We start from the raw sequence: 14,925 nt of genomic DNA on the forward strand, positions 1-14,925 counted from the left end.
GATCAACAACCTTTTTATTTTCTTTCTGTTAGTGTCTTGTGTGTTTCACTTTCCCCAAATGTTCAAAATGAGCATATGGCTTGAGTTGGTCTCATTGGGGAGCAAAGCAAAATGTCATATCATAAAAGTTCAGGCATGTTCTTTGGAGTTAGGCAGGACTAAGCTTGTTTCTAGGGTCTCCCTTTTCCTATCTTTGTGGGCTTTAGGAAGTTATCTGAACACCTGAGTCCTCATTTTCCTCTTCTCAAATAACAGGACATGGCTTATAAATTGGTGGTGGGGACTAAATGACGTGAGACATGTAATGTAGTTTGGACAGGGCTGAGTGAATAGTTGATTATAATGTTAATCAGTTTGGTGTATTCAACTATATTTTAAACTGAACATGACAACAAAATTGTTTGTGGTTTCTTTCTCACCGTTTAATTCACTAATTAAAGTGAGGTAGCAGTTTCCACATTTTTGTGATTATACCATCTCACGTTTATGATCACCAAATCAAAAAAGTATAAAATATGTACATACAACTCCTACATAAATGTCTCTATCATCAGATTGCAAATCACACACAGAAATAGACATTATAAGATGGAAAAGATAAAATCAGTATTTTCAGTATCTTTTAAATCTTGATGCCTTTATTCCATCATTCATTAATATTTTAAGACGTAGAGATTTCAAGAACATAGTTCACAGCTAATGAACTGGATATAACTCTGTATTTCAAGTTAGTTTCTTGATGTTTTGAAAATTTTTGTTGTTATTGTATATGATTGGATAGCCATAGAAGCTGAAGAGCTTCTTTAGAAGTTTTGTATCTGCTTGTTTCTTGTTCTTATGATTGTATTACTAGTATTTATTTTTATATATATTTATCTTGTGAGAAAAATTTAATTCAGTACTCCTTTTTGTGAGGGTTACTTTAATTACAGATGAGGAAAAATGTGTGAGTCTACTTATCCAGTAATGCTACCCGTGAAGTTAACTCTAATATATCACTGTATGTTGGAAAGAAGCAATAACAACAAAATCATCTCTGCTGGCAAACCCACCATGTTAAAGGGCTGTAGGACTTCCCAAGAACATCTCAAGTGCTGTACATATCACACAATCATGTGGAGACACTGGTATTTAAACCATATATTCATATTAGCACAGCTTCATTTCTTTCTCTTTAGCTTTACGTAAAAAAAATATGATACATAGTTCAGCGGTTTACTTTCCTTCTCTCATCTGGTCATCTTGTGGTAGGGTATGAGCACAGGGCTTTGGAGATCCCTGTTCTACAACCCTGCCAGATTAATTTTCTTGTGAATAAATTTGATAATATTCTTCCCCTGCTAGGAATATTTAATGGCTTTTTATCATCCTGTGAATAAAATCCAAACTCTTTAGCCTTTTAATAAAGGGCTTGCTTGATTTGGCCGTAACCTGCCTTTCTCGTCTCATTCAAGGCTGAACCTCATTTACTCTGTGCGCTGGCCAAACTAAACCATGCCCTCCTCAAGCATTACTACTTCTTTCCTTGCTGTGGTAGGCCAGGTTTTTCAGGGGAAACATAAAACAAAAAAAAAAACATAAAGACTCTGAGATGGAGGTTTACCTGTGGGAAATTTATTGGGGCAGGTCCCTGGGAAAAACACCTGGGAGGGAGTGAGGGAATCACAGTCAGCTCTTCCCTCTGCCCCTTTCCCTAAGAAGCTTCAGGGCCAGGGTGGCCCCTGGTGTGCATTAGGCAAAAAGGCCAGCCTTCCACTGGTGTGGACCAGTCATGGGAATGTGAGCCATTCTCATGGAAATTGAGCACTACAATATCCACTACATATACTTTCCATGTTTCTAGAATGTGCCCTCTGCCTGGGATCTCTTCCATGACCATTGATGTTTGTTCAAATCTGTTTTCTAATCTACTAACTAGAGGTAGGCCTGTTTAATGTCTAATCATATTTTGTATGATTGCACTCATTTGTTTATTCATTCTATTTTTAAGTACTTACTATGTGAATTAGTTACACATTAGTTACTTTAAGTGTTCAATTACTGAAAGGACTCATGGGACTCAAATAGCTTATACTCCTCGGACAGCTTTGTTACAGGCAAATAGTACAAGAGAACAACAACAGGAGAAGGATATGCATCCAATGGTGTTTGGACGTCTCAGATTCAGGCTTCTTTGTTTGCCCACTGCTAGGTCACATAGGATACTCCTTGGCTCCAAGGTCTAAACATCCCCACTGTTCATGTGAAACATCTTGGTATAGGAATCCCAAATCAGCTGGTGGTCAGATTCTCTTATAGTGAACTAGTCACATAAGCATATTCCAACTACATGGGTGGCCTCGGCCATTGAGAAGACTGCACTGAAACCAGTTATTATTAAATGCAATAATTATTAAATTATTATTAGAAAATCAATTCCTAAAACCAGAGATTATTACTGAGGGCTGGTGGCAGGCTGATGATATATTCTGACCTCAAAATGACTCTTAGATCCATAGGTATAGAATATTATTTACTTTTATTTAATACAGACCATCTTCATTATTCCTAGGTCTGTATTTTCAAATTCATTTATTCACTAAAATTTATTTGTAACCCCAAAGTTAGTACTCATACTGCTTTTGCATTTATAGATATGAGCAGAGCAGCAAAAACTCTGGGTTGCCCTACGAGCACGTTTCCAGCTGAGGCTACCCAGGAAGATATTCTGCCTCCTTGTTTCAGCTCTCATATAGAGATGAACAGAGAATAGAAGTGGTAGGGGGAATGCCGTGTAGTGCAAGAAGGTCCAGCTCGGGGGCCAGTTGGAGGGGCTCTGAATCCCAAATCTGTCATTGGTTAGTGGGGTGGCCTCCGACAAGTCACTCAACACTTTTGAACCTTGTTTTCTGTTTTGTAAAGTAAAGAGAATCGAGTCTGCTACAATGAATTGTTTTTAGAGTTTGAGATTATAACTTACAACTATGTGAATAATTTATAACTATTTAATTTGTAACTGAGATTATAATTTATAACTATGTGAATAATTTATAGCTATTTCCCTAGGAGCAATGGATCCATGTTCCCTAATTTGGTGTTTGCAATGACTTTATAGAACATAACTATGGTAAATAACAACAATCAGCTGTATAGCCCTGGGCAAGCTCCACCTTATGCTGGTGGTAAGTCAGCGTCAGCTGCGGTTTGCCTGCACTATATAAGGATTGTCAAATAGATTTTATGATGGCTGTGAAGCATTATTTAAAAACAACAAACACGAAATCCTTGCCCTTAAATAAGAAATTCAGTAGTGGGGGTTGGGGGAGCTGGGTTCAACAATAAAACAAATAAAAAGAAACGAAAATAAGCAAGGTAGAAAATAAATAGGTAATAATTTTATAACAAGACATGTAATAGACTATGTAAAGTTGTAAGTCGGAACTTTCTTGTTGGTTCCCACCTCCCCATTCAGCAACCATTTGTTGAACACATGTCACATTCCATCTTGCATTAGAGAATTTTTTTTTTTAATGTGGTTTATTCCTTTAAAATATTGTAGCTATTTAGGAGCAAAAACTCAATTGTGCTCTCATAATTTTAGCACAATAGCTTATATGTTGTGGATACCTATTAAATGTTTGTTGAGTGAATAGAAAACTGGATGACTGTGTCACCCACTGTGATTATCTAATGTTCCAGAAAGTTCTTTCTACTCTTCAGGCATCATCTCTTTGATCTGGATTACTCAGGAACAAAACTAGTTTCAGCTATTATGATGAATTAATGCAAGTGAAATACTACCATCTATATGCCTTTTAAAATATTATTTACTTTGTATTTTATTTTTCTCATTTGGTACCACATATGCTTCAACCCAAAGGAAGAAATTTTTTGAACTAGCATCTGTACTAACTGCAGTGCTCAATGGAGCTAGTCCTGTATGATTTATTAGACTCATCTACTTGTCTGGCCTGCTGAATTAGGCTTTCTGATTGTGTTATTTTCATGTATTTATTATAAAATATTTCAAACACATGGAAAAACAGAATTGCGTAACAAAGGTATAGGGGTGTGTATGTGTCATCTAACACTGTCAAATCTTAGATTTATAAAACTTGCTGTAGTTAATTAATTGTGTTCTTTTAAGGCCTCACCCACAGGTTATCAATCTTAGTGCCAATTAATTACCAATTAATTAATTAATACCATTAATTAATTACTGCTGGAGTATTTCATACACTTTCCTCCTTACTCAGGGATGACAGATATTCTGTTACTACATAATTATGAGATCTGTGCTAATATACAGCTTTGTTTTGCATATTTTATGCTTTATTTAAATAACATTTTACTGTCTTTGATCTACAACATGCTTTCTTTAAAACTTTTGAGATTTATCTAAGTTTACATATTTAGGTCTGGGTCCTTTATTTCCACTGATATATAGAGTTCTGATTTGTGTATACATCATAGTTCATTTATCAATATCAGTTAGTGGACATTTAGGCTATCATGAAGTTGGAATTTTTTGTCACCCATTATTATTTTAGCATAATCCTGTGTAAACACATACGGACAACCAGTCACTGCATTTGATGTAAAATAAAAAGGTCAAAATGTCAAGTAAAAAAAGTAACAAAATTAAATCTAAACTTCCAATAAGAACAGGGTAATCCACTTAAATTTCTGTTTCTATGAAATTGTCAGAGTATTTACCTAGACTCTGTCTTTTCAAAGGAACATGAAACACTTTTACAATTCAATTTTAAGTGCACTAGGATCAATTTTTTAAGTGTTAATTGTGAAGTGAGAGACTGTTATCAGGTGCAGTGATCAAGAGGACAGCTTTTAAATCAGATGCCAGTGGGCTCCTGGATCTCTTATTGATTCTCTGAGAGACCTTGGGCCGGGTGTTTAACCTCTTTAAGTCTCAGTTCCTCTGAGTAAAAAGGGGATAACTATTGAACCCATGTTATAGGGTTATTGTAAATGAGATGTAAATGCATAAAAGCAAATGGTTTGGCATACAGTAAGAAAGCACCAATAAATAGGAAATAAGCCTGCCAACAAATTTGAGAGACTTTATATTTAGATACACACACATATATGTATGAAGACTTATAATAGACTTATTTACATATATGTTTAAAATTTCATTAATTTAAACAACCCATATTTTTACATTAGACTTGGACAACTGTTATTATTATAACAAAACTTCTGAGAAATCTTTAGGGTCAGTACTGTAATTCTCCATACAGGTAAGCCCATGTAAAATGGGATGTTTTTGTGAAGCCCAAAGGTGAAACATTATTGGAATTTGAAAATTCACCATGGCATGCAGAATTCTAATCTTTCACAATTTGTATAAAAGTATCACATCAGTGGGAAACAGGAGCTCCTTTCTTTTTAACATGGTTAGGGATTTGTGAGTACAAAAGGAGCATTATTTCATTAATAAGAAAAAAGTACTTTTTAAAAAAAATTTTTTTATAAACATATAATGTATTATTAGCCACAGGGGTACAGGTCTGTGAATCACCAGGTTTACACACTTCACAGCATTCACCATAGCACATACCCTCCCCAATGTCCATAACCCCATCACCCTCTCCCTACCCGCCTCCCCCGGGTCACCCTCAGTTTGAAACAAGAACTTTTTATTATTAATAAGATACCAAGTGTATAAACACGGAACTTTTTGGAAATCACTGTGCATGGAGATTGGGCTGAATGAAAAATGGTGATGAAGACTTTTAAAGTGCCACCACAGGTACTCTATTTTGGGTGTCAACATGGTGCTTTTTTGTTGTTGTTGTTTGTTTGTTTTTTTTAATTTATTTTTTATTATGTTCAGTTAGTCACTATATAGTACATAATTCGTCCTTGATGCCGTGTTCAGTGATTCATTAGTTAAGTGTAACTCCCAGTGCTCATCACAGCAAGTGCCCTCCTCAATACCCATCACCCTGTTACCCCCTCCCCCCAATCTGCTCCCCTCTGAAACCCCCAGATTCTTTCTCAGTGTCCATAGTCTTTTGTGGTTATCTCCCTTTCTGATTTCTCCCCCTTTGGATTTCCCCTGTGGTTCTCCGTGCTTTTGATTATGTTCCACATACAAACAAGCGAAACTGTATGATAATTGTCTTTCTCTGTTTGACTTACTTCACTTAGCATAATTCCCTCCGGTTCCATCTATGTCGTTGCAAATGGTGGGTATTCATCCTTGCTGATGGATGAATAATGTTCCATGGTGTATATGTACCACATCTTTTTTATCCATTCGACATGGTGTTTTTTAAATCTTACATGTGACTGGGAAAGACTTCATCATGTTGTGGCCCACTACGATTCTGCACAAGAGTAAGCGTAGTCTACTCTTAACAGAGATGGGTTTGTGTAGCTAAATCTTCAATGCTTGCTGGAGTCCTGGCCCAGGAATGGGATGGGTCTAAGCCCGTCCTTTGTATGTTAATGAGCTTTCACAGCAAAGGTTTATGAATTAACACAGATGGACGTATTCTTGAAGAAAGACATTTATCTCCTTATTGCTTCCTGTGATGGATTGTTCAGAGCTAAAGGAACACCAGGCCTGAACCAAATCTCCCGCTGCCCTATATAGTTTGTACAATCTCCTTTCCAATAACACAGAGTCAGGGCAGCCCCGCTGCCAGACCAGCACTTCCTCAGGAATCGTCTCATAATATGACAGGATAGAACCATCTGTAATACAAATCAACACCGGTATTTTCAAAGTAAGCACTTGAAGAGATTTCTTGAACAAGAAAACATGAATTTGCCGAGTTGTGTGCTGACTTGGAGTTGAAGGAAGAGTACAGCATGAATTGCATTGCCCTGAGTGTTACATTTTATCCTGATGTGTTTTAAGTTGAACTGGGTAAACAGTGTTAGATGTTCTATTAGTGTTAATATTGCAGGATGCTGTGATTATGTATGATTCTTTTGTAAAACTACTGCATTCTATTTTTTATTGCTCCTTTGATCTCTAGCAGGTAGTGAAAATGAAATTTGTAACTTAAAATATGTTGTCTTTGATGCAGAAATTAATTTTCATGTTGCAAATATACTGATTTCTAAAACGTTATAGCTGGAGGGTGGAAAAAGATACCTTTAGTCTGCAAAAAAAAAATGATGACACTTTCTGTTCTTTTTTCAAATTTTGTCTACAGCCATTTTATCTTTTAAAGTTTTGAATCTTAATTTAAGGTGAGGGACCTATATCCAATGACTCTATGCAGAGTTTTGAGAAACAGCAAGGAGGTTGAACTTAGAAGGTAGATGTACTTAAATGATCACCGTTGAACTAGGATTCGTTTTCTTGTTCTAGCGTTAGCTTTGTTTTCTTCTATATAGCATAGGATTGGGGACTACCTCCTTGTTGGTTTGTTTTTAAATATGTATTTGTATATATCCACTCTTACAGTTTGTTTACATTCCACTAATTCCCTAGCAATGATTTTCAAAATATTTTCTGCTATGTAATTCTAATATTTAGTATGTGTGCTGATTAATTCTGTGGTTCCTTGACATGATTGAAGACTATCAATAAAGGGGCACTTTCACATATAACCTTCAGTATTTTAAAAAAATGGTATACTGCGAAATGCTCTTGAAACCATGTATTTTGACAAGGCCTGCTTCCACTTAAACATGTATAAAGTCAGCAGGCAAGTTTCTCAATAATCTAATAATCAGTTATTTCACCTGTCATCTCATATCAAGCCGTAATTTTCCTATGGTAGCATTCAACTTACCCGACTCTAGCCACTGCTTATGTATTTCTGTAGCTTGTAAAACGTCTAGTTATTGCTCTATTTTAGCTCATTCGTTCTAATGATTTATTTTCATTTTCTTTAGGATGCAGACCTGCTGCTAACTGGATTTGATTTATAAGAGGGAAATCTACAGTCAATGGCCACTCTTGTCACGTTGCTACTATGGGAAACAGAATGGTCAATAGGATATGGTCTGATAACTAGTGATGATTGAAGATGCTACTTCGGTCCATGTGAAATCGATGGGAGATAGTGGCTGCATAAAGAGCTTCCTGAGCTTTTCTTGACAAACTCGCCTTGAAGAAGTCGGAGGTGTATTCTACCATTATACGGTCTTTCTCAAGTGGATACAAATACCTTTGCCTCCCTGTAACCAGACAACTACACAGCTAATGTGGGACCATGGCACTGCCCAGATGCATGTGGCCAAATTATGTTTGGAGAGCAGTAATGGCATGCTTGGTACACAGGGGATTGGGTGCCTCATTGACTCTCTGCGTGTTGGGATGTTTACTTCAGGCTGCCCATGTGCTTTCCCAAAAATTGGATGATGCAGACCCACTGGTGACTACCAACTTCGGCAAGATAAGGGGGATTAAGAAAGAACTCAATAACGAAATTTTGGGGCCTGTTATTCAATTTCTTGGGGTTCCGTATGCTGCCCCACCCACAGGGGAACATCGTTTTCAGCCTCCAGAGCCACCATCCCCCTGGTCAGATATCAGGAATGCGACTCAGTTTGCTCCCGTGTGCCCCCAGAATATCATCGATGGCAGATTGCCGGAAGTCATGCTTCCTGTGTGGTTTACTAATAACTTGGATGTGGTTTCATCATACGTGCAAGACCAGAGTGAAGATTGCCTATATTTAAACATATACGTTCCCACTGAGGATGGTGAGTTTACTGCAGAAAAAGCAAGGAGATAAATTTATATTTTCTTTTCTATTCTAAGTTCTAACAATATTAATTCACGTGTACTGGTAGCATGCATGGCTTTTCCTGTTGGCATGTAGACATACTTTACATGCTTGCATGCCGCTCTTTTTGTTTATGTGTGTTGGTGTATCTGTTCTTATTTTTTTCCTGTGCCTACTCATTTTCTTTCCTCCGCAGCACGTGTATTTAGGTAGAAATGGGCTCCTATTTTCCATTTCCTACCGAATGACTTCTGAGAAGATGCATCAACATGTCTCCATTGCATGTGCAGGCTCAACGAACTGGGGATCTTTCGCACTCAGTAAATGCAGGAGCATATTAAGTTAGATAGTGGTGTTGCATGTTCCGGCGGTCTGTGATGGAGCGCCATGTTATTTTCTAGTCTTCTATTCATTTTTCAGTAAAAAGAATATCCAAGGAATGTGCCAGAAAACCCGGCAAGAAAATATGTAGAAAAGGAGGTATGTATAAAAGTGGAAATAAAAAATGGGGGAAAAAGCTTACAGAGGAAGAAGGTACTCTCCCTAAGGATGATTTGCTGATGCTGGAAAGTCAATGGTTAGGTGATATTTGGAATTCATGAAGCCTGTCAAGGAATAGAAAGATGGTGAAGGAGAGCTGTAGCTGAGTAGATAACATTGACGACGCTCAGTGGTGGTGCCTTGTGTTCTGGTGCTGGTAGCATCGATAGGAATTGAATCTCTGCTCTGAGTTTGTGTTTAGAGGAAAAGATATTTAGGCTATGACATTGCATGCAAGGAGTCCAAATGTTGCTGCCTTGCCAACTGGTTGACTTTTTCTCTGAACCCTGTTCTCCAAATACAGATTTCTGTTCCTCTTAAAACTGATCAGTTCAGTCACAAACCTAGTTTTTTGCTTGTTTATTCTTAGCTACTTCTGAATGCCCTATGAACTTTCTCATATCAGGGTAAATTTGCCATGACTGTTGGGCAATTACCATTATTAAGTAATGGTATTTTTTTCCAGATAGTGTATATTTTCGGTTACTCTTCCAGAAAAGAATGAGGTTTTGCAGATTTTTATACTAAATATTTACAGTCTTAAAATTACTTTAACATTTTTGTATTTATGTTAAACAATTTAAAACATAGGGAAGAACATGATTCAGAAGCTACAATTAAATCAACCTTCAAATCATCCTCTAGCCAGACTGAGTAAATGTAGACACTGACAGCTGCAAGCTTGCATCTGAATGTAGCTTGTCCACACTCCATTTTTATATAACATCCAGTAAATCACTCATAGGAGAATATGATTTTCTAGGGCAGTAAATCATCCAAGTGTTATTATGACCTTATTCATAACTTTGTAGAATTTCTAATCTTCATACAGAAGTCATATTAATATTCTAGTGGTGTACATTCTATCTCTCTACGCACTTCTAAAGCTGGCTGGACCAAGTCAGATTTCATTACAACATCCTTGTGGGGCAGGGAGTGTCTAAGCTGTTCTGTTTTACGAGGATTGCATTATATGGAAGAGCTTCATACAACAAAACTCTCAATTGTCGATCAGAGTATTTGTATTAAATTGAGTTTTTTGTTTTGTTTTGTTTTTATTTTTATTTCTTTGGTCATATTAGTAGAGTGAGATCTGACCTGTAGTGTATTACTGATGCCACGATTTGGGTTAAAAGCGCAGTGTACTTGAGAAGGTGGATATAGAGAACACAAAGTCTTTTATACAACTAAAACAAAGTCTCTTGTTTTTCCCCAAATGAGAATAACTGCAGTAATTTACATGCCTTCAACTAAAGTACAATACTGCAGTGGTTATTATTATGCAGCTTATCAAGCATGTGTAATTAGCTAAGTGACTTTCACCTCCTATCACAAAGATGTTGATTCACAAAGTCATAAATAAAGATGCTATTGAAGATTGTATAAATAGAACATAATACATGAAAATATGTACAATCAAGAAAATGATAAGGATACTGAAAAGGTATGCTAGTAAGTGAGAAAGTGACCTTTCCTCTCATACAACTTCAGGGGGAAATAGATTCGTTAGAAAATTCTTTTTCATTGTTCTTTGGATTGTTGGTTCCATCAGCTGTATGAGAGAGTTGGCAAAGAGGTGTGTAAGGTTGTGCTTTTTACTTTGGCAAGCTTTGAACTGATTTCTAATTAGCCAGAGGATAAAATCTGTAGGTACTTACTTCAATGTGTGTGGTTTCTAGTGCAAATCTATTGTGCTTTTATGTTAAGCAGTTTAAAAAATTATTTTGCATTGGTATTTAATATATCCTATTATTACTAAATAAGTTTGTACTTTTATTAGCTGTTTGTATGTTACCCCAAAATCTAAGTAATGAAGATTTTAAATGTGGTCTTCTATATAAATAACCTTTTTTAAACCAAAAACTAAAGTTTAGAGCTTGACTTTAAGCAGAGGAGTAGAACTTTTTCCCCAAACTTTTAACTTTTTTTCCCTCCTTTATCATGGAGAGTCTCTCTTGGTCATTCCAAGAAATCCCATTATTCTGGTTCAATAAAATAATAGTCATTTCATATCTACACATATACCAATATATGTTGCGTATGGATTATAAATTCTCCAACAGAATTCTAGAAGTTTATAAATGATAGTTCAGGAATGATAGGAATAGGTGTGTTGCATTTTATAGGTGTTAAAGATATTTTTAGCTTGCTATTATTTATCTCTTTCTTTTTAACTGTGTATAGTTACCTTCCAAGGCAGATGAACCTCCCCCCACCCCTGTGCCAAGTACACTATAATCGGTGTATACTGTATTAATCCAAACTTATTTCTTAATTGCCTTAATCATTTACTCTTCAAGGGAGGTCAATAATGAATGAAACAAAGATCCTTTTTCCCATAGAACTTACTGAATTTAAATAAGTTTACAAAGAACAAAGCATTTTCTCTGCTGTAGTCTATATAATAGGAAGAAAATCTTTTATTTCCCCAAGAGATGCCTTGCTATAGTTTTTTCTTCAATATTTATTTATTTGTTTGAGAGAGAGAGAAAGAACTTGAGTATAAGGGGCAGAAGGAGAGGGAGAGAGAGACTCTCAAACACACTCCATGCCTAGTGCGGAGCCTGTCAAGGAGTCCGAAATGGAGGGAGAGGCAGAGCTCAGTCTCATGACCCTGAGATCACGACCCTGAGATCACAACCCCGAGGTCACAACCTGAGCCTAAACCAGGAGTACGACGCTCAACTGACTGCACTACCCAGGCTTTCGTTTTTAGGTAGAGCTCTTATAATATTTTCCTGTGCAGTTGAAGAAAAAAAAAAAAATTTTATCAATAGGCTTCCTCTCATTTAAAACAGGTCCCAGTTGCACTTTTCAATCTATCTTTTTATATTTCCCATGATAGTTTTAGCCATATGTTAATTACTCTCTAGATATTTCTTCAGGGTTTTATCCTTTCAAAATTGAAAGATGAGTGCTTAAAATGAGATGGCTGTCAACACTGGGCCAAATAGGCAGATAACACGTGACAGAAACTGGAATTTGGAAGTAGAAAAGATATTACTATCTATATTTTATAAATAAGGAAGTAGGTTCTGAGGTTAAGTGTTCTGACCCAATTTCTATTGCTAGAAAGTGGTAGTTAGGTTTGGTCCTAGTTCTTGCTAGTATTAGATGCATTTCCATTATGTTAAATTACCTCTAATACAGATTTCTATAGCAGAGGCTCACATCTCTCCACCTTCCTGATCTCCCTTTCTTCCCCCTTCCTCAAATATATTATGAATTCTTTTTATTTTATCTGTTGACTCTATTTTAGATGAATTTAATGCTCACTTTAATTGAATTGGGTCAAGTCCATGATAGTAACTGATTTCCAGAAAACTTGCTAGTACCCATTTTAGTGACCATTCTTAAATCCTACACATACTTTTCTTATTGTCTAGACCAAGATCCCAACATATTTCTCTAGGCTACAATCAGGAATAGCTTTAATTTGCTTATGTTTCATTTTGTTTCTCTAGTTTGCTGTCTTGTGAGAGTTGCCAACAAACAGAAGAGTGGTCAAATATTAGGCAGTAAACATGAGAAGGAGGAACAAGGGACCCAGAAAATCCACAAACAAATTGATTGGCTCATGGATACCCTAGAGTTGTGCAGCTTTGCATTTCTCCAGCACTTTGACTATTATTTGCATAGCTCTTCTGAGATGAATACAGAAATGATTTTCATTTCTTCAGTGTGAGAAATTCTTAACCTGCTTTTCTCATTTACCCCAATTTTTAATGTACAGAAAATTAGAATCTTAATTGATGCCTCTTGCATAATTTTTTACTCTTTGAGTATTTTATTCCTGATTTTCACATGCATTTTACTTTTACGTTTTCTATTTAGTCACCATTACCTGAGATAATACAGACATCGGTGGTTCAATGGGTTAAGCCGCGGCCTTCCGCTCGGGTCATGGTCTCAGAGTCCTGGGATCGAGCCCCGCATTGGGCTCTCTGCTCGGCGGGGAGCCTGCTTCCTCCTCTCTCTCTGTCTGCCTCTCTGCCTACTTGTGATCTCTGTCTGTCAAATAAATAAATAAAATCTTTAAAAAAAAAAAGCCCTTTCCACAGATTTAGGGTCTCTTTGGTTGTTAGTCGAACATAGATATTGACTTTTCCCTAATTAATTATACTTAACAATACTCTCTTCGCTGTCAATGTGCTTTAAAGGAGATTATATTCCAGAATGCTCATCCTTCTGGCTGACACTTTTTTTTTTTTTTTGGCTGACACATTTTTAACTAATCTATTCATCTAACAAATATTTATTGAGTCCTTACTCTGTGCTGATGGGATTACTGCTCTAGGACCCAGAGATAGAGCAGTGGAAAAAAAAAAAAAAGTTCTTGACATCCAGGAGCTTACATCTAGTGTGTAGAGACAAACTGTAGACGATAAACACAATCAACAGCTAAAGTTAAAAGATGGAAGATGAGAAATCAACAGAGTGTGGTGAATCAAGGGTGCTGGTGTGAAGGATAAGGGTCATTTTAAACAAGATACTTAACATAATCCTCATTCCAAGGAAGACCTGAAGGAGATGAAGTGGGTATCTGGGCTAAGAGCAGAGTAAAGAGCTAGTGCAAAGGCGTTAAGGTGAGAGTCTGTGTTGTGTAGTTAAGGAACAATTTGCACTATAGTATACCTGGAAAGGTTAAAGGGAGAGAGGCAGGGAGAGAGACTCAGATCTGACATTTTATTAAAGAGGTCATGCCACTACAGCAAAGGAAACCATGAACAAAATGAAAAGGTAACCTACTGAAAGGAAAGATATTTGCAAATGATATATTTGATAGGGGTTAATATTCAAAATACATAAAGAACTTATGCAATTCAATACCAAAAAAAAAAAAAAGACCCCACCCAAATAATACAATATAAAAATGGCAGAGGACCTGAATAGACATTTTTCTGAAGAAGAGATACAGATGGCTAACAGACATACTGAAAAATGCTCTACATCACTGATCATCAGGGAAATGCAAATCAAACCCACAATGAGGTATCACCTTATACCTGTCAGAGTGGCAAGTATCAGAAAGATAAGAAACGACATGTGTTGGCAAGGACGTAGAGAAAAAGGAGCCCTTGTGAACTGTTTGTTGGTAGGGATGCAAATTGGCACAGCCACTGTGGAAAACAGTATGGAGTTTCCTCAAAAGAAATTTAACAAAATTACTGTACAATGAAGTAATTCTGCTACTGGGTATTTACCCAAAGAAAAGAAAAACACTAATTCAAAAATATATATAACCCCTATGTTTATTGTAGCATTATTTACAATAGCTAAGATATGGAGGCAACCTAAATGTCCATAGGTAGATGAATGGGTAAGAAGATATGGGAAATATATATAATATTATTCAGCCATAAGAAATAATGAGATCTTGCCAGCTAGAGCAACAGCTAGAGGGTATTAGTGAAATAAGTCTGCTAGAGAAAGACAAGTGCTATGTGATTTTATTTATGTATGGAATCTAAACAATAAAGAAAGAAACAAACAAAACAGAAACAGATCCATAAATACAGATGATGAATTGACGATTGCTAGAAGAGAGAGAGGTGGGGGATGGGTAAAAATGAATAAAGGGGAGTGGAGGTACAGGTTTCCAGTTATAGAATAAATAAGTGATTGGGATGAAAACTTCAGCAAAGGGGAAAAAAGTCATTCTGGCTGAGGTATTGATAAATTGCAGAAGAGT

The 14,925-nt window shown here is 36.4% G+C and overlaps 1 protein-coding gene across 9 annotated transcripts in view; it reads left to right on the forward strand.

The window, feature by feature from the left end:
* NLGN1 (neuroligin 1) overlaps positions 1-14,925 on the forward strand; it is an 837,951-nt gene that overhangs the window by 173,907 nt on the left and 649,119 nt on the right. For 5 of the 9 annotated variants that reach the window (XM_082688953.1, XM_082688951.1, XM_082688954.1 and 2 more), the window contains exons 2-3: positions 7,858-8,670; positions 9,114-9,173. In XM_082688953.1, coding sequence (XP_082545079.1) covers positions 8,178-8,670; positions 9,114-9,173 — 553 coding nt within the window. In that variant the 5' untranslated portion in view covers positions 7,858-8,177. The remainder of the gene's footprint in view (positions 1-7,857; positions 8,671-9,113; positions 9,174-14,925) is intronic. The other 4 variants (XM_082688955.1, XM_082688957.1, XM_082688958.1 and 1 more) reach the window with 1 other exon arrangement.

The sequence above is a fragment of the Mustela nivalis genome, assembly GCF_964662115.1.
Source record: "Mustela nivalis genome assembly, chromosome: 1".
NCBI classification, from domain to species: domain Eukaryota; kingdom Metazoa; phylum Chordata; class Mammalia; order Carnivora; family Mustelidae; genus Mustela; species Mustela nivalis.